General features: G+C 40.4%; 1 protein-coding gene across 17 annotated transcripts in view; it reads left to right on the top strand.

The window, feature by feature from the left end:
* Positions 1–21,770, top strand: part of PCDH15 (protocadherin related 15) — an 827,643-nt gene that overhangs the window by 449,662 nt on the left and 356,211 nt on the right. For 15 of the 17 annotated variants that reach the window (XM_054204839.1, XM_054204838.1, XM_054204854.1 and 12 more), the window contains one exon: positions 16,327–16,445. In XM_054204839.1, the coding sequence (XP_054060814.1) occupies positions 16,355–16,445 (91 nt within the window). In that variant the 5' untranslated portion in view covers positions 16,327–16,354. Of the gene's footprint in view, positions 1–3,064; positions 3,236–15,558; positions 16,153–16,326; positions 16,446–21,770 lie in introns of those variants that run through there. The other 2 variants (XM_054204849.1, XM_054204850.1) reach the window with 2 other exon arrangements.

Genomic DNA, 21,770 nt, shown 5'->3' with positions numbered 1-21,770 from the left:
CACTTAGTTGTGCCACCTAAGGTTGACTGTATCCTCAGGACAAGTTGCAGTGCTTCTGTCATGGATCCTGTTTTGTATAATTTCTCAAAGGACTCTGTTGGTTCTACATCCGTATAGATTTTTGCCTTGATTTTGATGGCTTTGCCTCTAAGACAAAACTCCTTACTGCTATAATGATGTTTTGTCTTGAAGGAGATTTTTCCAATTTTCTCTTTTGGGGAGGAATACCTCGCATTGCAGTTGTTGTACAAATTGGGAGCTAGCTCCAGGAAAAAGTTCATGTCACTGCAGTAATATATCTGTGTGTTCAGAGCAAGACACACAGCTTCCTAATCAAATGAGCCCTGGCAATAAAGCAGAAATCTCCCTCTTATGGGAAGGCAGTCTGGGCCGTAGGAAGCTGATGATGTAGCTAATCTGTATAGCTACCTGCTAGCCAAGAAAAGGCCTTCACAATTTCTTTCCAGTCTGTCTTTAAATTGTGTGTCAAGGAGAAGTACTGGACTATGTGCTGTAAATGGCACTCCGGCACCTGTTGACTTGGAGTTGGTCTTGAAATGATGCATATATATTGGAGGAAAAAAAAAATAATCTAACTAACTCTAACTGGTTCCAACTTCAGAAGCGTTGCTATTAAAATATTGTGAGGGCTGCTTTTGTGGATGTGGTTAGGCTCGGCGCTGGAGGCTAGAGGAGAATTTGCAGTGGCGAGATTCCTACCCTCCAGGCACGCTCTGCTTGAGGCAGGTAGCGATGCTCCAGCCTCCAGAAGTCTGCCATCAAGAGACCTGCTGCTCGGCACTGCTGGGAGTCCCCTTTGGAAAAGCCACTATACACTAGCAAAAATTGGAAGTCTATTCAGGAGAAGGAGAGCGCACAAAACGGTCATCTTCTTACTCTAATGCTTATTTTGGGGAGGAAAGGACAGAGTGGTCTCTGTGGAGTTGGAGCCACATGAAGTCAGAAATGCTGCCTCGGGAGCAGGCATACATCGGTGTGGCAGGACAGTTTGCTACCAGTACTGCTACCTGGGACCTTCTGTCCCTCTAATTTCTCATTATTGTGTGATAATGGATTGGTGCAAGTTTAAGGGCTTCAGTAGGTGCAGCTCTCTGCAGGAACGTGACATAACCCTGATTTCAGCATCTTGAGATCTTGGATTTGTTGTCTGTGTGGACGACAAAACGCACATATAATTTGCCAACAGGAAATAGATTTAAGTTGAATTATGCATTTCAAAAAAGAAAATAGTCTTGTTGCTTTGCTTGTTGAAATCTAAGTAGGTGAATGTGTGGATTATTTCTTTTGCCTTGCTCTGCTGTATTTTGTTTAGTGGATTTTAACTCCTCTGTTCTTAGGCTGGAAACCCATTTCTCCTCCAGCTTTGCAGCATTGCACTACAATAAGAGATTCAAATATGAAAATGATATTTCTTTTTCTTTGAATGGAAACAGAAGAGATTGGTCAGGTCGTGTAATTTCATTAAATATTTGTTTTGTAGAATACAAACTGCATTTTGAGATCACATTAGTTTGAAACACTATGTGGGAGAGAAAGAGGTATCAGAGAGCATCTTTGGGATGTGTGTTCACTTGCAGTCACATTACCATCTACAGCTGGTATGAATTAAGCATCCTGTTGAAACAGCTGGATTTAAGCCTGAGTTTCCCCAAAAGCTGGCTGCCTTATGCGCAGGTACGGTGCTTTCTCTCTCCTCTGCTGTGTGCTGAGGGCTGAAGCAGTGCAAGTAAAGCAAAAGAGGGAAGGTGAAGAAAATTCCTTATTCCAGATGGTTGCTTTATCTCGGAACAAGTGTAGAAATGCGCAAGAAAATTGAGCTTCGTTTTTGGGTTTATATGCTTTACTAAATTTATAAAACACAGCTGGGGAAAAAAACCTCAGACATATGAATTGGCAACGGAATGAAGCCACTAATCTGTTACATTCAGCGTATAGTCCTCTGTTAGTGCGCGTTTTGGAGAAAGCAAAAAGTACCCCTGAGGTGAGCCATACAGCACTACCTGGGTATTCTCCCTTGGCTCCTGCAGGCGGTTTGCAAAAGCCCTGAAGCGCAGAATATCCTTACTTAATCTGCAGAGTTAAAAATATTGTTTGGAAAGGTAACTTAACTGGGAGTAGAATCAGCTGCTCTCCTCTCCTGATGACTTCCTGAACAAGCCCAAATGTTTATCTCGTGTGAAGAAGATTCTTTTATATTTATTCTTGCTTTTATTTCGGTCTGTGTTCCTGTAGTATAGAAATATTACAGTGTCGAGTGACAAACTTGTTACCACAACAGTTTTGGTAACCAAGATTTCAGTTGATATCAGTAAAGTCTCTTTCTTGTGATAAGTAAGCCTTGGGCTTCTTTCTCAGAGGTGGAGGTTGTTTTTTTGTTCTGTTTGAGAAAGAAGGTTAGGTCCCCCAGTGTCTTTCAAGGCAGCTGAGTTGTCCTTCACGAGACCTTTTCCTTCTCTGGTGTCTCTTTCTGAAATTACGGCAGCAAACCCAGTGTTTAATGCTCCAGGGGTTTTCTATTGTCCTTTATAATGTCATTATAATTTAGATCCTATTTCTATCTTTTCTAATGCTCCCAAGCATTTTGTTTACTTTAGCTCAGTACCCATTACACTACAGCAGCTATCTATACTGCTGCCTCGAAGGGCAAAACAGCTAAAAAGCTGACAAATTCAGAATCCCTATTTGCATGCATGAATATCTTATTTGTCCCAATGTGCAATTTTTATCCAAATGGAAATTCATTTCCCAAGCTATTGCTCAGGTACTAATCCCAGAGCTGCTCACAGTCCTCTGCGGTTGTTAATAACCATGGCGGAACTCCATGGAGTTGGCATACTTTTGCAGTTGGCGCTTCTTTATTCCACGCCGCTCCACTGACTCTCCAGTACGACACCTACACCTCCTTCATCCAACAGTACTAAACCACGGGGGCCAGCCCAGTTCATCTCGTCTCTTGGCTTTCTGCTGTGTTTACAAGTAAATTTGTCTGATTAAAACTTTTGCTTCCTACAGTTCGGTATTTCATCTTGGACAGCTAATCTCATACACTATGGCTGCTTTCCCTTCTAAAGCAGACTGGATCCATGTGTGTCTCTACACATTTTGATACAAGACCATCCCAAAAAACCCAAAAAAACCTGAGGGAGGAGCATGAAAGTATCCCTCAATCCCAGGAGTGTGGCCTATCTCGTGAAACATCTGCCTGCATTGAAAGGTATCTCTCTTCTCGTATTAAATGAAGACTGTCCTCTAATTTTATCTTTTGGATGAATGTTTTCTGTAATTCTGTTTTTATGTTCTTGCTGCTGGGGCTTTTTTTGTACCTTACAATCTTGACAGCCTTAGGATACTCTGCAAGGAGGATCAAGGCACATCACTTCATTTGGCACTATTTAGCCATAATTCGTGTACAGGTCATCTTTTTGATGCAAACTATATAAATGCATCTTCCCTTGCTTCAAAGTATAACTCTTGGGACCATGTCCAGAGCCCCACACTCTCACCTGTATGAAAATTCATGACTCTTGAGTCCATTCCCCTTTCTTCATTGTCATCTGATTTGAGCAGTGAGTCGGACCCTGTGCTTTGTGTGTTACCTATTCCGAGTATCTGCTGTTTGGAACATTAAGAGTTGCACTGGCCTCTTCAGGTTCACTGTTGTCAAATTCCTGGGTAGTAAAATTACTTCTTGTAAGTGTTGTGGTCAGAGCAGCTTCCAAGGCGAATTGGCATTACTTAGTCTTCCTTGAGTACGGCAAGCCGTTGCCTAGCTGTCCATCATGAACTTGTTTATATATTGTCTTTCACCTGAGCGACTTGGGTACGAGTCTCCTTGCATGGTGTTGTCTGCTTGTGAGGGTCTACGAGGTTTTATATTGGGGCCACTGCTGCTGAACCTTGGCTCAAGTTTTACTACTCCAGGTAAAAGAGGTATCTTAACCCCTGGTTTCTAAAGCCTGGTTTATTATCTCACAACTGAACTTTTGATAATACCCTAGTCGATCTGCGTTGACTCATTCCTGTGTTCTGTGGAGGTCAGGGAGTGTCAAAGTTGTGCTGGCCGTTTGCAGACTCAGTTCAACTTTACTGGCTCAGCTTAATGACTTCTGAACACTGATTGTTATGGAATTCATGGAAGTGTCAGCTCAGTAACAATGCAAATATCAAGTAGGATGCTGGAAGTAAGTAGGAGAGGGAGAGAATGTTACCTGTGACATGTATGGGCTATCCACATCTTGAACACTGTCTGCATCTCAGAACACATTCACTTGTCTACTTCTGCCTGTTCTCCCACAGCTGGCCTCAGTCAGAGGCAAAATGGTGGGGCTCAGTGACCTTGTGTGGGTGTAAGGATACGGTTAGTTTAAAGACTGTCAAACAACAAGGTTGTTTTTTCCTTTATGAGATATGTTACAGGAAATTGTTTCAATGATCTTATTTACTTTGATGTCTTTTGAAATTTGCTAATAACATAGCCCTCTTTTTAAGTGTTACTCTGATGCATTATTGCTGTGTTAAAACAGAAGCTGTGAAAGCCCCTTTTTTTGGTAATATGTAGTGCTCTTGGATTTCTTTTAAGTATCTTATTTTTACTTGAATATTTCAATAGTTGGTTAAAGATAAATGTTTGTAAGCCCGTTTTGGCTGAACAACTTTGTCTTCTGGAAATAATCACTAATTCAATAGCTATGGATTAAGTAAGCTATTAGAAGTCTTGTGTTCAACAAAACTGTTTAACCTATTCCTAGGTACGTGCTGCATTTACACTAAAGAAATTTGCTGGAGTCATTTTGAATGTTGCAGTGAGGTCCTTGTTTTGCATCATTTCCGACACAGCTGTGCTTTATTCTGTCCACCTCAAAGTTGCTTGTGATGGTGTGTTACTGTCTCTGCTGCGCACTGTTGTGGTGAGGTGCAGTGCTTTCCCATGGGGGACACTGTGTTTCTTAAAGAAATGCAAGAATCCTTCCTTTCCCCCCCCGAAGGTGCAGAGCAGCTTTGGTAGGCTCTCTGTCGCCAGCGGTCCCCGAATGAGGGCCCTGTGCACATCAGAATGTCACAATGCATCGGCACAGAAACCCCAGCTCCGCAACCCGTGGATCACCGACAGGTGCAGTTGAACAAAGAAGCTGACAAATGCAAGATCAACTCCTGCGTAAGCGCTTTTCAAATTCTTGACGGTTGGAAGAGAAGGATTCACCTGAAAGACACAGAGACTGTGTGTCTTGGAATAGCCGAAGAAACCTGGGCATGTGAGAGCTGTCTGTTCTTTGGTTTAAGGAAAGCAGGAATATGCAAAATCCAGAAAATGTAGAAAGTAAAATGGTGAGTGTCGGGGCTTGATGTGGTACTGAGGCGTACAGGTATCTGGAGAAACAGCGGTTCTGGAGATGGATATACGTGCTTGCCAAAGGGCTAAAAGGGCGGCTGGAGTGATGAGGTTTAGAAGGTGATATGGTTAGGTAGAGAAGGGGGGGACAAATGCAGAGAGGAAAGTGATTCCAGCTTCTGTGAAAACTTCTTTTAAAAGGAAAAGAATAAATATGTGAAAACATGAGCAAATACTTCACCGCCTCCTTTCCCTCATGGCCAACAAGCTGAGAAAGCAATCAAACTATAATCAAAACAAGTAATCATGTCTAATTATGCACTTATTGCTTATTAAGAAGTGTTAAGAGGGATTTTTGAAAGGTAAGATCCCCCCCAAGATATTAGGAGGGAAAATCACAGAGCGGAGGAGTGAAAGAGTACTTGAGGATTGATAGACGTGTCAGATATGGAAGAGCTTGGAGAGTGGAGGGGCATGAGAGCAGGGGCAGCAGAACTGAAAGTTTGGAAGAGGCAACATAGGAGTGGTGATGAAGACCAAGTTTGATGTGCAGAACTGGCACCTGACAGAGCGAAGGAGGTAGAGGAAGGCAAGACAGGACTCCTTTGGTTTGGGATTGCTGTTAGATGGGAGCAGAGGGAAACTGAAGGGCAGGCCTGGCGAGCATAGGCAAAAGTAACACTGTGCAGGGCTTGAAATATAGCATGGGTAATTAACAGCAGGTATGTGGTTAAAGTAACGGAGATCTTGCATGTGACTTGATTAGCAGAGTCATAAATCCAGCTGTCCAGACTGATGAGGCTTCCCAACAAAACCATGATGATGTATGAGAGCGGTCTAAATGTAACAGTTGTGTAATTGAATATATGAGTATGTTTAATGTCTTAAAGCCTGCTTGTGTACTTGGCTTATGGCGTAAATAATTCCTTGATTATAAGTGCGTAGCAGAATATAGTAACGGATAATGCCTTGAGAAACATAGTAAACAAGGAACTGGTAAACATGAAATTTGCCATTTACTGCACTTTTCTAGAGAAGAAACTTCAAATCTTTAAGTAGCTTAATTTTGATGAGCAATGCTTGAGGAGTCTGGTCTCTCTGGAGAGTTTAGAAAGGGATTCTCTCCTGTTGTCAGCTGTGGCTGGAAGGTAAAACCATGGTTGGAGTGTCACCCCTGTATTGGAGGTTAATAGCAGGTAGGCACTGGTGAGAGAAGAGGTGTCTGAGATTTATTGAGAAATGAGGAGAAGCAGGTACTGAGCGTCCCAAGGGTGTGAAGGAGGGCAGGCTGAACCGAATCCTTCACCGGTACAATATTGAGACGCACATTAGCTTTTGGAGGACTTTGTAATGCCGTTGTCCCGCTGCTACCAGCAACCACTTATAGATGTCTCAGGCAGGCGAGTGTGTAGCTGAGCGCCCTGCTCAGCACTATGGAAGGGGATGGAGTTACTCCAACAAGCAGCAGCAGTGGAGGTTCTACTGTCTGTGATCGGAACAAAACTTGTAGAATGGGGCAGGCTGTTGAGCTGGGCTGTCTGCACTGGGATCTGTAATGGGACACGATTGCTGGGAGCAGCATTAGAAATGGGGCTGCAGAGAGCTCTCAAGGGCTTTTCTTGGTGGGTTTCTTTTATCAAGATTTGTCATAAATAGTAATTTCCAGAGAAACAGATGACAACAGAAAACATCTCTAAACCTTCTAAACTTTATTTAGTTTTACTTAGTACGTAACTTGGAGTGCGGACCTAAACCAGCTCTTGATAATTATTTGGCTTAATCAGCCTTGCTATTTGTAAGCTGTCATAACTTCAAAATCGAGGACTATTTTTAAAGCTTCTGGCCCAGCAATGTGTAATAATGGAATCTTCAATTTGACGTTGAAGTAGCTGACTAGAATGTCTGTTAAGTGTGCGCACGCGTGTGTATATTTATGTGTATGCGTGTTAGTTCTGAAATGTCATTGCACTGAACTATTTGAACAGAGATAATAAAGAAACCTGTAATTAGCCCAGGATGTATTTAACACCACTTTCGATGTGCAATGACTAACAGGCAAGTAGAAGGTCTCATTTTCTAGAAAGGTAGACTTTGCTTTGACAAGTTTGATGTATTTATTTTACAAAATCTGAATAAAACTTCAGAGAAGAGAAGCTGCAGCATATAAATTCTACTTGAGAAAATGTAATTTTCTTCAATGAAATACATTAGCATAGTTTTGGACATTTCCATTGCCATAATGCAAGTCAGTTTTTAAGTCTTAAGGTATTGAGACAGTTAGTGGTTTCCTACAACAAATACTGAGAGGGGCTCTAGACAGAATAGTTCCTGGTATTGGAGAGAAACTGGTGCCTGTGGTTGCATCTGCCTGGTCTAGCAGGGATGGAAAAGTTAAGGGTAGAGCTGGGTAGATTTGGATGTTTCGACTTTAACATATAAAGTTGGGCTCATCTTTAAAGAATCAGTCATCTTGAGAAAGATGAACAGGTATCTAGACCCAGAAATTTGATTCCTCTAATGATGCTTAGAGTGAACCATTTTAACTGGGTCATCTTTTTTAAGGGAAAGGCATAGTACAGCTGCTTGTTGTACGTCTCTGACAATGCCTCGGTACTTGCGTGACAATAGCTGCAGCTGGGGACTGAAGGTCCTTTCTGGAGCTGGGCCGTGGCGTGTCCCCCCCTAGCCCCCCCAGCCGTCAGTGGAGCAGTGACCTGGCTGCCTTCCAGCCTCTGTTTTTGCTGTTTGCTGCCGTCAGTGACAGCAGCTCTCTCCTGGCCAAAGCTAGTTCCTTAATCTGGGGGCAGTAGCGTTGATACAGCTTTCCAGCAGCACAAACCGAGAGTTGCGTGTCTGAACGTGCTTTTTCTTCCTCCTCGTGATTCGTGCATTTTGCCTCTCTGAGAATCTTTTCGCTTGTTGAGAACTTGGGTGGGAGCTGGGAAAAACCCAAACTTTCAAAGTGTCTGAGATTTCAAAAATCCAGTGCTGTTTCCACTGCAGTGACACCAAGATCTTCTTGGTTTTCACTTTAAGGAAAGCTCTGATTCGCTCCTCTATATTAAATAAGCCAAAGGAATGATCCTTGGAGAGAAACAGCTCTGGCAAGGGAGAAATTGAGAGGTTTCTGGGATACCATCCAGTACTTGTCTTGCAGTAAAAGCAATGAAACTGATCTTTTACTTCGTACTTTTATATTGAAATATATTTTCATTATTAACCAGCAAAATAGCCCGCACTTTAATGTCTAATTTAACTTTGTGTGCATATTTTGTAAAGCCAAAAGTTATCGAAGAACTAACTTAAATACTTCTGGCTAATATAGATTATATTTCTTTTAATGGTTTTATGTTAAAGCAGTTAATATGACTTTTTAAATGAAGTCTTCTGGCACTGATTTTAAGGAGTTTTACGATATCTATCTTCTTTCCAGAGCCACTCTCTGCAAAGTAGGAGTTTCATGTGTCGGGGGTGATGCAGCCCAAAATTATGAACTTCTTTGGATTAAGCACTCGAAGCCTTCTGTGGGAATGGTGTTTTATAGGTTAAGTCCGTGCAGAAGGGTTGGGAAACTGAATATCTATATGATGCATTAAAAAATCAGGTTTGTAGACAGGAATGAATTGGCTACTTTCTTTACCCACACATGACTGAGAGGTGGTAATACTGTTAATCCATCTAATAGCTGGATTACTTAAAAATACAGAAAATAAATCAGTCACAGCTAGTGATGGAAGCAGGAAACGAAAGTCCTTCTCTATCCCCACCTCAATTATTCTATAAAAGCTTGTTTCTATTTTTGGTAGTAGGGTTGGCATTTCTCTGTGCAAACTTACGTATACTTAGCAGTCTTCTCTCTTCTGTGGAAATTAGCAGTATGCTACATCAAGTGTTAATGTAGAGCATTTATAATGCATTCTGCTAGCAGGGGGATTGGAAAAGTGTTCTCAAGACATCACCTACTGTGAATCAGGCCATATGCACGTTGGCTCCCATTGCTATATAGAGATAGAAAATAAAGAACTTTATTATTGATGGAGTTTGGGAAAATAGCAGTTACTTCATTTTGGGTGACAAAGTATTGAAATAAACTTAGGAATTTCTGACTTTAATTGTTAGCTTCTAAATTGCATCTTTCACATCAGGTACAGGGACAGCTGCACCTAGATGAAGTGCTGTCACTGAAGGTTTCAATTACTTTTGAGCTAATGCAGAGGCAAGTAACTCTGTGTTATGGGATGCTCTACTTTGGCTTTGAAACACCTTGCTGTGGCAGTGGCTATGCAGCTCATGGAAAAGTGATCATTTCTTTAAGAAAGGCACTGAAACTAAGAGGTCTAAAGAGTTGAGCGAGGAAATAATTGAAATTAGTAGTCCTTAGAAGAATATGAGCAAAGGAGGAACGTATGAATCATTTCAACATAAATACAAAGGATATGCTGAGGAATTTAACTTGCAGATTAAAATGTTTTCAGATCTTTGTATAAATTGCCATCAGATTTTTTTTTAAATCTTTCTGAAAATGTGCTCTCCCAAGTAAGCCTAAAAACCCTGGACCTTGGGAAGCACAGAACAGGAGAAGAGGCACAAATGCAGCGTTAATGCTACTATATTTTTAATATGTTTATTGATGTGGACTAGATCCATAAGAACGGATCTGCTAGCTGGGAAAAGGGGATGGAGTTGTGAGCATGTTTGATCTTGAAACTTGCTGTTAAAAATTTTCATCTTACTGAAAGGTTTTATCCAAGTAGAGGAGAGTAACCAAAGTGCATACCGATTGTGTTGATTCTATAGCATGAAAGCCCTATAGGGGATGAAATAGGGTTGAGTAAATCCAAGAGTCCATAGGCTGAAATATTTACATGTGAAGTGCTCAAGCAGTGTTAGTGAAATAAAAACTGTAGTGGTGCTCTGGTTTTTTTGGAACATCCAAAATTGGAGAAAGGGTTGTATTTGCACGTAAATTATTCATTGTAACCCCAGTTCAGCCAAATATTTGCTTGTGCTTAAATCCTTCTTTAGGAAAGCGTTTAAACAGTTATTTGCCTTCAGTAAACGGAGTTACTCACGCTTGCTGCTGAGTTAGAGCCGAAAATAGCTTATATGGCTTTAATTCAAAGTAAACTCTTCCTTCACTGGCTCGTCTCTTGATCATAAGTAGGTGCTATGAGATGGGCTCAGCGGCGCTTGGGCATGGGAGTTTGTGGGCTGACCTTTAGCCTTCCAGGATGCCCTGAACTACCTCGAATGGTCCCTGGCTCATCAGCCAGAATGAATTTTTTTTTTTTTTCCGGTTAAGCCTAAAGTGTGTGTGTGGGGGGTGTTTTCCAGCACTGTAGCTTTGCAGCTGCTGTGCTCCAGATATGCTCCACCAGCCATACAGCCTCAGGACCCAGCTAATGGAAAATAAAAACCCTACCAAAATACTTAGTGTGGATGTCAGGTCCCAGCACTGACTTCACCATACGTGTCCCGATCTGGTCTCTGGTCGGGAGTGTAGGTGCCACACTTGGTTTGGGTGGCACTGGGAAGAGCTAAAATCGTAACTGGGTGGGCGCTCTGTGGTGCCTGACCGGGTTAGGACATATGTTAAGCCAGATGTAGCTGCCTACCATATGAAGTGAGATTAGTTAAGAATGGCATTGAGACAAACCCAGAGGGGTTTGGGGTTTTTTTGTTTGTTCTTGTGTTTAAATAATATTTTAGAAGTTGGTTTGTTTTTTTTTTTTTATGTTGACAGTTCAACATAATTGTTTCGGCAACAATAAAACATTTGGGACATATGGTTTAATGGACCGTAGCTTTAACCAAGCCAGCAACACTGTCAGACTGTAAAGCAAATTCATCTTCTTTCTGGCTTGTAGAAGAGACTTTTTTCTGTTTCTGCTGACATTTCTGATTTATTATGGCACCCGTTCTCTCAAAATAAGCATTTGCACTTCAGAGACTCCCTGGTTTTGTGTCTTCAATCTTTAAAAGAGTTCATCTGATCAGTAATAATATAGATGAGCCTCATAATAAAACTGTCCACTATAATTTTTCCTATGTTTAAACAATTCAATACCTTATACTTTAAAAAACAGTTTATTGTATGCTTTGATGTTTTATCACAATTGTAATCTATAAAAAACACCACCACTAAGCAAAATGTGTAACTTCTGATGCTTGAAGGAGTTCTGGCTGGTTGTGTAAATTCATAGCATACATATAAATGGGAATTTAATTGTTTTCTTAAATGCCGTATTATTCATCCAACCATCGCGGTTTCACAGGAGCTATTGTTTTTGACATCTGTATTAAATGGCAAATATTTGTTTACATGTCTGCTGAATTAATATGTAGTTAAGTATGCACTTTCTCCTCTTACAATGGGCTAGAGTATTTGCCTCAAAGTTGTTTTCAGATTAGCTGTTAATGGTAAGAAAACAGTTGTTTTGTAAGAAGTTCTTGGTGCGTGACTGTTTGTGGTATGGCACTGCTATATTCCGCCTTTCATACAAAACCAGGGGCACGTATAGGTCACTTCTGCTCTGAATAAGCCAGTGGCCTCTGGCTTGCTGCAAACTCAGTCCAAAATTCAGATTTTTCTATTCAAATTGGATTATTTTGAGTGTTTTATAATACTGAAACTCCATGTGCTGCTGCAATTTTGGCTGTAGTTTTGAGTTAGGAGTTTGTTGGAGACCAATGTGGATAATGTTTGCAAGGGTTTAGGTATTTGTAGCCTAGTTTTTCACTCTGTTGTCTCCTAACCATGTCAGTGACTCTTTTTGCCTTTTTTATTTTTCCTCCCTTACCTGTCTTTGAGGTTAACTTAATAAAGAATCAGTTCCGCTCAACATGTAGCATTAGACTGTGTTAGCATGTACCTGATTTCAAAAAAACTTTTTGTAACTTCTGTTTTTATTTACATATGAGAACAATTCTGTATGGGTAGCTAAAAATATTTTTTTACCCCAACAGTGCATGGCTGAGTCCATGTTTCCCCCCTCAGCTTCAAATGAATGTAACGTTTTAAGTACTGTAATACCACCTGATCTTAAAGTATATAAGTATTTAAAGTTACTGTAATATCATTGGGCCATAAATATATTCAAGATGCTTGAAGGTGACAACTTACATTTGATATTTTGAGGGTTTTTTTATTCACTTTATCCCCTCTTAGAATTTGTTGAAGTGCTTCCTATATAGATGTCTTGATAACTAGTTGACGTTTTGGCTCATTCAGTAGCTATGCTGGTGAGAGGGGAAGAGAAAAAAAAAAGGCAGAAGTGAGAGGAGGAGACATGATTGCTCCTTGGAGTGTGATTACACTGGTTTGCTGCCGTCGAGCTGTAAACAGCTCCAGTGATCGGCTCCTGCTGCCGCTCCGCTGGGAATATCTCTGTGTATTTTTGTTTCTCAATACAGCTGTACAGTCAAAGAGGGAACGCTCCGGAGAGAACATTATTGAAACTTTTTTTTCTTCTTTTAAATGCAGACGTGCCAGGAAGTGAAATTCCCCTAAAGTTTTTTTTTTTTTCATTTAAAGTTTTGTGTGCCTTGAGTGTATAACTTCTTGTTGCCCATGGTAACATCCAACTTTAAAATACTGCTGCAGCAACATTAGAATATTTTCCAGGAAAATGCTGAGACTTGTAGACATACTGTATGTTCTTACTTTACAGATCTTCCTTCTAGCATTGATTCATAATTGCCCTTTGCCCTGGCAGACTGTGTATCTAGAGTTCAGCGCTGTATTCCTTACAGATTATCTACCTTTGGGGACTTTTAGTAACTTGTGGCTTGTTGTGAGCTATTTCTTAGTTAGCAGAATCTGTTTAACTTAAGAATATTCTTGCTTTCTATGCTTCATGCTAGTTTTTTCTGGTACAAATTGGAGGAAAAGGGGGGAGGGGGGCAATTTTCATTTTGCTGTATTACAGTTGCGTATAGAGATGCTTATTCTTGGAGCAGCAGTGTTGGTATCCTCGTGGGTTACGTGACATTTCATCAAAATCAAAAATAAATCTGCCAAGATTCTGTCCTAAAATCTCTCCAGAGTAGACTCAACTCAAGTATGTCAGCTGAGCTTTGAATAACTTTCTAAAATAGAACATCCTGATTGGAAAACTGGATATTTTTTTTTCTCCAGGGTTGTAAAATGAAATATCAGAGGCCTCCGAAGCGTGTATGTGCGTTTCTTTCAAGGTCTTACAACGTGTGTAATCTGCATATGGATGTGATCTTAGTCTGACCTAAAGAAGCTAAGATAGTCTCCTGAATCACTTGTTCCTGGTTTTGAGGTGTAAAAGGTTGGAAGCAGTTGACAGCAAATGCCACCTAATGTAATAACGCTGTCTGCTTAAACTGAAAACACGGCAGAGCCCAGTTTTTTCAGATCTCCTCTTAATGTGGGAGGAAAAACTGGTGAAATACTGAGAAGTCCACGTCCTCAAAAGTTCCTAGGAAGCCAAGCAAAGTCTAACAATGACAGTGGATTCATTTGAATCCATTTGGGCAATGTGGAGACGCTCAGACTTTATTTAAAGGTAGTCAACTAGAATACGTTACGGTGGAAGTAATTTCTGTTTTTTCAGGGTGCCGCTGCAAATGACTGCTGAATTGGCTAAGTGGAAAGATAGGCAACAGTAATCAAATTAGCATTTTGGTAAGTAGAAGGGAGGAAAAAGCCACTTTTGAGCAACACTGGCAAGCTGGTGGCTTCCTTGAGGAATTGAGAAAGAACTTAGCTGTTCTTTTTCTCTACGGGTAACGTACTTGTCAAGTTGTTGGTAACCTACTTGATGAGCTTGAAGCTTCCTTTTCATAGCTGTGTAGCAAGTTTTTAAATATTTTTTTCTTACGGATGGTGGGATCTTTGCTAACAATTCTGGTCTCCTCACATGTATAGGAATAATAGGCCCTTTAGGAAGGGTCTGAAATTGTCATTTGAGCATCTCTGCTGGAGTTAAGGGCAGAAACTTGTAGAAGTGACAGTGGAAGCAAAGGAGGAGGAAGACGGGTGCTTTTGGATGGTTCGTAGATATTATTGCATGGCTTAAATTCATTAATTCCTGTAACCTTGAGCTTGTCAAGAGTGACGTTTGTCTAGCTGAAAAGAAAACGAACAGTCCCTGGAGATTTGCACTGCCACTTCAATTAGACGCAGGCTGCCTCCTTGTTTTGATGTGTAATATTTAAGTTCCTCCTGAAATTGCTGCCTATTGCAACTCACTGCCTGCAGTGACCTGCCGCTGCTGAACAGGGTGGGAAGAGTCCTACTTGAACGAAGCTGGAGATTGGAAAAGCCTCTCTTCATCTTTAACCCCAGAATGAGAAGTGGAGCAGTGTGTGTAGTGTAGGATTTCAAACAGTTTTGTGGCTCCCCACCTTTATTTTACGGCACTGTTTGAAATAGGTGGTGTTATAATCCACTGGAAGGCAAAAAGTCAACTGTGATCCATGCCTTTGTAAAGAAAAATGGAGCTCTGCTTGCTGAGTAAGGGAGCCTCACAGATCCCACCTGTGCGAGTCGCCCTGGGAAGCAGGCTAAATATATACAGTGTCACCCACCCTAGGAACTTTATATATTTAAGTAAATACGGGCTACTCAATCTGGTTTATTAAATGCTTGTTTTCCTTTTTCTCCAAAACTCTTAATGGGTACTTGTTTTTGTCTTTTTTTTATATCATGACACTGTTTACATCATAGCCCTGGTTCCTTCATATTAATCAAAATGTTTTGCAAGGTGGTAGATTTTGAATAAATTCAGACCTTTGAGAAATTCTTGGCTTGTCCAGTACTTAATGAAGCTACCACCTATTTCTGTTGGTGGAAACCCCACCTCCTTGTAGCTTGGATAACTCTTGAGAGCCATCTGAAAGGGTGTTTTTATGCCCTAGGCTGATATTTTGTTTGTGTGGTGTGAATTAGATGCTGCCCATCCATTTGTGTTTTCTCCAAGCTGGGTTTGTGGAAGGAAACTGATAGCATGTCTTCAACAATGTCTCGCTGATGGGCGATCAGCTGGCGTTAATGCTGAGGCTGTTAAGTGGGGGTAATAGTCTGTTTGTTTGACTGGGAATGAAATACAGCAGTTTTGTAACCAGGATAGGAAGTTATACACAGAAAGTGGCAATGAAATCAGAGTCAAGTGCTTTGCCTGGGAAAACTGACAGCACTTAAACCCTTTTTATACAATAACTTGTTTTTATACTGCTGTAAGTCTCTCTCCATTTCATGCTTCTGTTGCTAGGAAGTCCATTGTATTTGTCACAATGTTTTTAAATGTGAAGGAATATTTTTAAGTAATTCCGTTCTGGGCTGCAGAAATATGCTAATTCTCTTTATTGGAGCAATAAAACAGAGCTTTAGATAACTTTCTACTGTTACTCACTCTAAATAATGCTCTGGAGTTCATCCAGATCTGTCTTGGCCGGTTTATTCTCCTGTTTTTTTGTGCTTTTGGGGTTATTTATTTGTTTTTCCTCCTTTGCTGGGCATGAAGCAACAGCCTGTCTCATTAAAGAAGGGCATCTAAGGGACATGTTCACGTTTTTGCTGGGAGAGGTTCTGCTGGGCCATGTCTTTGAAACCGGGTCCCTGCTGACTTCAGCAGTCAAACACTAGTTCTAATAAGTGGAATTTCTCTTGACATGGTCACTTCTGCAAAGTGCTTTAAAACATAAGGCTAAAGCAGGAAGAATAACATAAATGCTTTCTTTTATGGCAATTAGACCTGATTTAAGCAAGAAACTTGCGTTTTCTTTACTTGGAGGCCTCTGCATACATGATTATCAAGTTAATGAGTCTGTAAGTATGTACTGATGCTAATGGGACTACCCCAGCTTGTCTTAACAGGCGCAATGTTGTGCTCTTGTAGACTATATATGTCATATGTAGTCCTATAGTTACCTGTGAAATAGTTTGTAATCGTTCACCTTTGTGTAGGTTGCTTGACTAATGCGTGTATCAAATCTTTCTTTTTCAGATCTGCCTTGAGTGAAGTTTGACAAAAAATGTTACAGCAGTTTTGTCTCTGGAAATGGTTAGCTGTAGGAACTGCAATTGCTACTGTCTTAGTGAGCGGTTTGGCCCAGAATGATGAAGGTAAGGTTTTTGCCATGGGCGTGAAGCCATGGGAGGGGTGGGATGATTCTGTGATTTCATTTTATTTCACCTCCCCACCCCTGGAATTATTACTTGAGAAAGTAGTTTGATACTTGGCAGGAAAGGGAGGTTACAATAAAGAAAGATCTGGCGTGTTTCATGATTTTAAGCATCTGCCGATGTTTATATTTTACAAAGCTGTTGATTTGCCAGGCAAGATGAAATCTTAAGTTATGATTATTCAGCATTGGACTCTAGCATTAAAATTTGCTTCCTCTTATTCATTGAGCAAATACTTTACCTTGCTTTATTTGTAAATCAACAGTTACAGCACTCGTAAGAGGAGTTTCAGAGAGATTGTTAATGGGCTCTATGCATCTCTGACCAAAACTTGAGCAAAGATCCAGACTGAGGGTCTTCTAGAGAAACAATACTTCAGAAATCCTGAAACGTGGCGCCAGTAGCTCCTGTTCATCCTCACAGTATCTTTGTTGAATTTAAGAGATACCAGCAATGTGTTCTGCCAATTAGCTATAGTTATAAAAAATTACAGACCTAGGTAACCGATGGTGATTTCTTCTTTTCAACAACTTATAAAAGTTGAAAAGCTGAGTTTGGCAGACTTGTTCTTAAATACTCTTAAGAATAATGAAGGGGATAAGTAAAAACTGAGTACAATTTCAGAATGTCTGTAATGAAGGTGTTTACTTTAAGTGGCGCGTATGCCTTCCATGTAGGTAAACTGTAATAGTACATATTTATGACTTATTCCTGCAGCTGGATTTTCTTTTAGAAAACTCTATTTTGGCAGTTACAAAGTACAGTAGTTTTGCTTCAATGAGAAGTCTTCAATCCTACTTGAATTTTGTTTAGGTTTTTCAGTGTCAAGTAGAAATTTAATTTTTCTTGCTCTATTAATTGCTCTCCAAATGTCCTTTTAATTCCCTTCCATCCCCCAGCTCAACCCTACATTGTATTTGATGTTTGCAATATACAAGAAAACTAATTTAATTTTATCCATTTTTATACACTGTCATTATAGCTGTCATTCTTGACATGAAGCGAAGTGCATGAGCTGCTCGAGTTTCAGACACTTGATCTATGCTTGGATACAATTAGCTTGCTTTTTAATCATTTATTAAAGCAGAGGAGCAGGGCCATTAGGCTTTGCAACGTTGGACTCGCGATGGCTGTCAAATGGTCTTTGAGCCACAAAATGCACGATTTGAGGGAGGGGAGGCTGGATGGCAGCGGGGATGTCCCCTGGCGTATTCAGCACCACGGGAGGAGGTGGATGCTGGGAGCAATGGGAATAAGAGGAAAGGGGGAGGGAAGCAGGATGATAGGACTACGGTGGGCTGTATCCCTTCAGGGGTTATGAGAAGAGGTAGGCTAAAAATATAAAGCAGTACTTTTTACTGTGATCTTGTTTGCACTCACGCAGGCAACATCATAACATTCATCCAAAAAAGGCATCTTTGATCAAAATAACATTATGAATTTCAGTTGAATACTGATTTCTAGGTACACATGAACGAAGTGTGCAAAACATGTGGCACGGATGCCCCAGAAGGTATAGTACTTTACAGTTTGATGTTTAAAACAGGAAAACAGATTCTTCAGGCTTTGGGTCTTGTTCCTTTCTACTTCTTAAATGAAAAACTTCCATGTTAATTAATGTCCCTGTCTCAAAAATTATGCAGATGGTGCCTTTTTGTTACAGGTGATTTGAGGAAGGGAAAGCTGCTTGGCCACAGTTATGTGTAAAGCGATTGTTCATTAATCACAGTGTGACTCAACATGTCAGGCAACATCCTTACTTAGAAAGGCTGTAAACAGGTAGTTGCAGTGGGTGACCTGTTGTCTATAAAACTGGTTTTTGCCTGATGGGGTCATGTGGTAGGAGAGAGTCCGTGAAACTTCTTCACTTCTGTGACAGGAGATACTCTGAGCGGGTGGAAATGGCATCACTGACAGCAATGGCAGCAGAAACTCCCCTAATTAGATTGCTTTTTGTTTTTTAAATTGCTTTGCACCAGTTTGACTTTTTATTTGCTTCTTATATCGAATGTTTGCAGTAATTCTATGAAAACTTGCCAATAAAACTTTCACTTGTGACACTAGGAAACGGAGAAGACCTGAAAATACAGGATATTTTGAAGGCAGATCTAAATCTTGTGGATGACTTAGCAATGTAGCTACTTCAGACACGCACAGCTTTGGAGACTGTATTCAGACAGTGTCAGGGTTTTACAGACTTTCTTTTAGTGGATTAACTGGCATTCTTGAAATTCTGTGTTTCATGTCGAAGCCACTGTTTCAGATGAGTTTACAGGATCCTCGCTGGTGTGGCCACATCTCCTGGGTTTTTTTTGTGGTGGGTTTTTTTTTGTTTCCTTTTTTTTTTCCTTTGTCCTAACTCATGCCATTTTATTTAGCACAGAACCCAAACTTGTTTATATCCTTAATGATAATGCTCTCATACATAGTCTGAGCAGAGGAGCTTTGCTTTTCAATGAACAGAAATTTGATGCATGTAGGCAAGAGTATTGTTACTTTACTGGGAGGAAAAGTTCAGAAATGCTGTTGCTTGAGGAATATGCAGCACCTGGACACAAACTCGAGCATGAAATTATTTTCCTCCCCCCCCTCCATGTTCAGGAAAGGGTAAATTTAGCTAAAAGTGCTTCTAATATCTTCAAGGTGCTTCACATAAATTCCATAATACTATAATAGAGGAAAAATTATATGGAAATTAATTTAAGACAGGGTGGGGTACTGAGTTACTCAACAAATGCCACCCAGCTAAATGAGGCAATGCTTATAAAAACAATTACTTTGAAATGTATTTCTTGCAGCTAAGTAGAAAACTCTGTTCTGTACTTACATCATTGCAGAGAAGTATTTTGGCATGCCTGGGACTGGTAGAGTTGTTCTCATTTGCAATAACAAAATCTGTAATCTAACACATAACATAAAAGATGCATTCTTTTAGCAATTGCAGTTTAAAAATGGTGTAGTTATTTTAACAGCAGACCAATCATGAATACAAAGAAGAAAAATCAATTATGGCAGAAATGATAACCTATTTCTTTGCATCTCGCATGCAGATTATCTGTTTTCGTGGTTGTAGCTGTGCATATTTAGTTAGTTGCATGCCCCTCTCACTGCATTTTGCTCCATTAGCTCACGCTTTCTCTATTTCAGCTGGGTTTTTTTGCTTGACCTCCTGAGTCATCAGATCTTCTCCAGCCACAGTAATTAATGATTTTATAGGGTAGCCTTAAAAATTTTATCAAGGACTGCCTTGGAAATAGGCTGCTTTCTTCCTATACTTAGTAGAAAGCTTCCCCAGAATCTCATTTGTTCGTTTGGCTTGATGCCGTTGTCTTGTAGAAACGGGCCAATATATTCACGCCTAGCTGATAGCGCCTGCGCAGTCTTTCAGTTCAGGTAATGTGTTTCCATCACTGGCATTCCTGCTCCCCAGCCAAAGGGACATTTAGAGAGCAGTAAATTCCCCCTTTTGGTTTTCGCTTGCTAAACTAAACAAAGACGTTTCTGTAGGCAGCCCTTGCGCGGGAGATTCTCCTTCCCCTCATGATCCGGGTAGTCCTGCTGTGACCCTCGTTCGACCAAATTCCTCTCTTGAGCACTGTGGCTGGCATTTGTATTTTGTGTCCAGGTGACATCCTGACAGTTCTTTGCAATGCCAGCTGTGCTTTGCTGTCTCTGTTGGAATTCTTCCACTCAGTAAAAAGTGTATTTGATGCATTGGTGGCTGGCAGTTGTGCTGTAATGTCGTACAGCTCTGCCTTCTGTCCTCACCTGTAACTGATAATCCTTTAAGGATTTTGTTTTTCCCAGCATGTTTTGGTCAGCAGTGTCTAAGTGACGTGCAAAGCAATGTCAAATTTGTGCTCAAGTTTTATTTCCATTTGTGCCACTAATAAATTTGTGTCCTGCGTTTCTTGTTCCAAGTTTTCAGTGAGCTGAGATTTCAGTCATGTGTTTACTACTTGTTTGTAGAGAACTCTGTCGCCTTTCAGGACAAAGGACCCTTTCGTTTTAGCCATCTCTCTTCAGGTGGTACTTACCATTTTCGTAGTAATCCTGCCTTTCCATTTTGATCATTTCCTCTGGGGAGCATGTAAAAATCTATTGATGAAATGCAAACACTTTATATCTATTGTAGTCCCTTAGTATTAAAAAGCAACACCACCCCCCCTGCCCCCAAATATTAAAAACACAATTCTTTTGTTAAAGAGTTACCACATTAGTCTCATTGTACTGTTGATGAACCCATTCAGTGTTTTCTTCCAGTGATTTCTTTGTATTATTCTTTTGCTCAGTCATATGGTGTGCCAGAATAAATGTAAGACTGTGGGTAACGTGGGGCGTTTTGTTGCGTTTCTTTTTTAAAATGGAAGATTTTATGGTTTTACAATTTCTGCTGCCCCTAGTTAGCTCTTTTCCAAGAAGAAAGACTGCAAAGATATTATTTTTTTCCAGTAATATTTTAGCTTAAGTAAAAGTAGAAAAGTCAGTTATAACCTTGCAATATGTGAAATTAGGTCAGCTACAGTCGCTTTTATTTTTTCAGTGCTACTCTACTAAATTGAGAGACAAACTCTCAAGCTAAAAGAAGCAGTGAGGAGGAAGGTGGAAACTCAGGATGCAATTCCTTCCCCCGCCCCCTTTTTTTTTTCCTTCAATGCAACGTATGTGACTGGAAGAAACTCTTCAGCAGCGATCTTTTGGTCGCAGAAAGGCTGCTGAATTTAAAAGCTGTCTGTGTGCTCTTTTGTGCCAGGCCAAACCGATCCAGCAAAAATGATCATTTGACAATTAACAGATTTAATAGTCTTCAGCATTTAGACTTAGTACATACCTGTCGTGAAGGGTATAGCTGCAAACGTGGGGGTACCAGTGATTTGCTTTTAAAAGATGAAAGAAAGACAAGAATAATTCTGATCGCTGTTTAAGAAACCCAAAAGCAAACATGAAGCTCCACCAACAAAAGTTGCAATGATTCTCTTACTAGGATTTTCAGAAGTGTTTAATGGGATTGGGAATTTGATGATCTGTTTAACATAATGGCATCTTTGAAGGATTATTGAAGATAGTAGTTTGTTGGGGCTGCTTTTAACCTGAAGGTGACTTGTTTTGCCTTTTTTTAAAACACAAATAAAAGGTTTGAGAAGTCCCTTATGTTTCACGTGAAGATTTTTAGCTGTAAAACAAGAATACTGACAAAAGTCTTCAATTAACACACTTAGAGATGAGGCCGTCTTTGTCCTTATGTTATCCTGCGGTGCAGGTGCA

The sequence above is a fragment of the Rissa tridactyla genome, chromosome 6, assembly GCF_028500815.1.
Source record: "Rissa tridactyla isolate bRisTri1 chromosome 6, bRisTri1.patW.cur.20221130, whole genome shotgun sequence".
In the NCBI taxonomy this organism is placed as follows: Eukaryota; Metazoa; Chordata; class Aves; order Charadriiformes; family Laridae; genus Rissa; species Rissa tridactyla.
The sequence above is the reverse complement of the archived record's forward strand: the minus strand, read 5'-3'. Positions and strand labels throughout refer to the sequence as shown.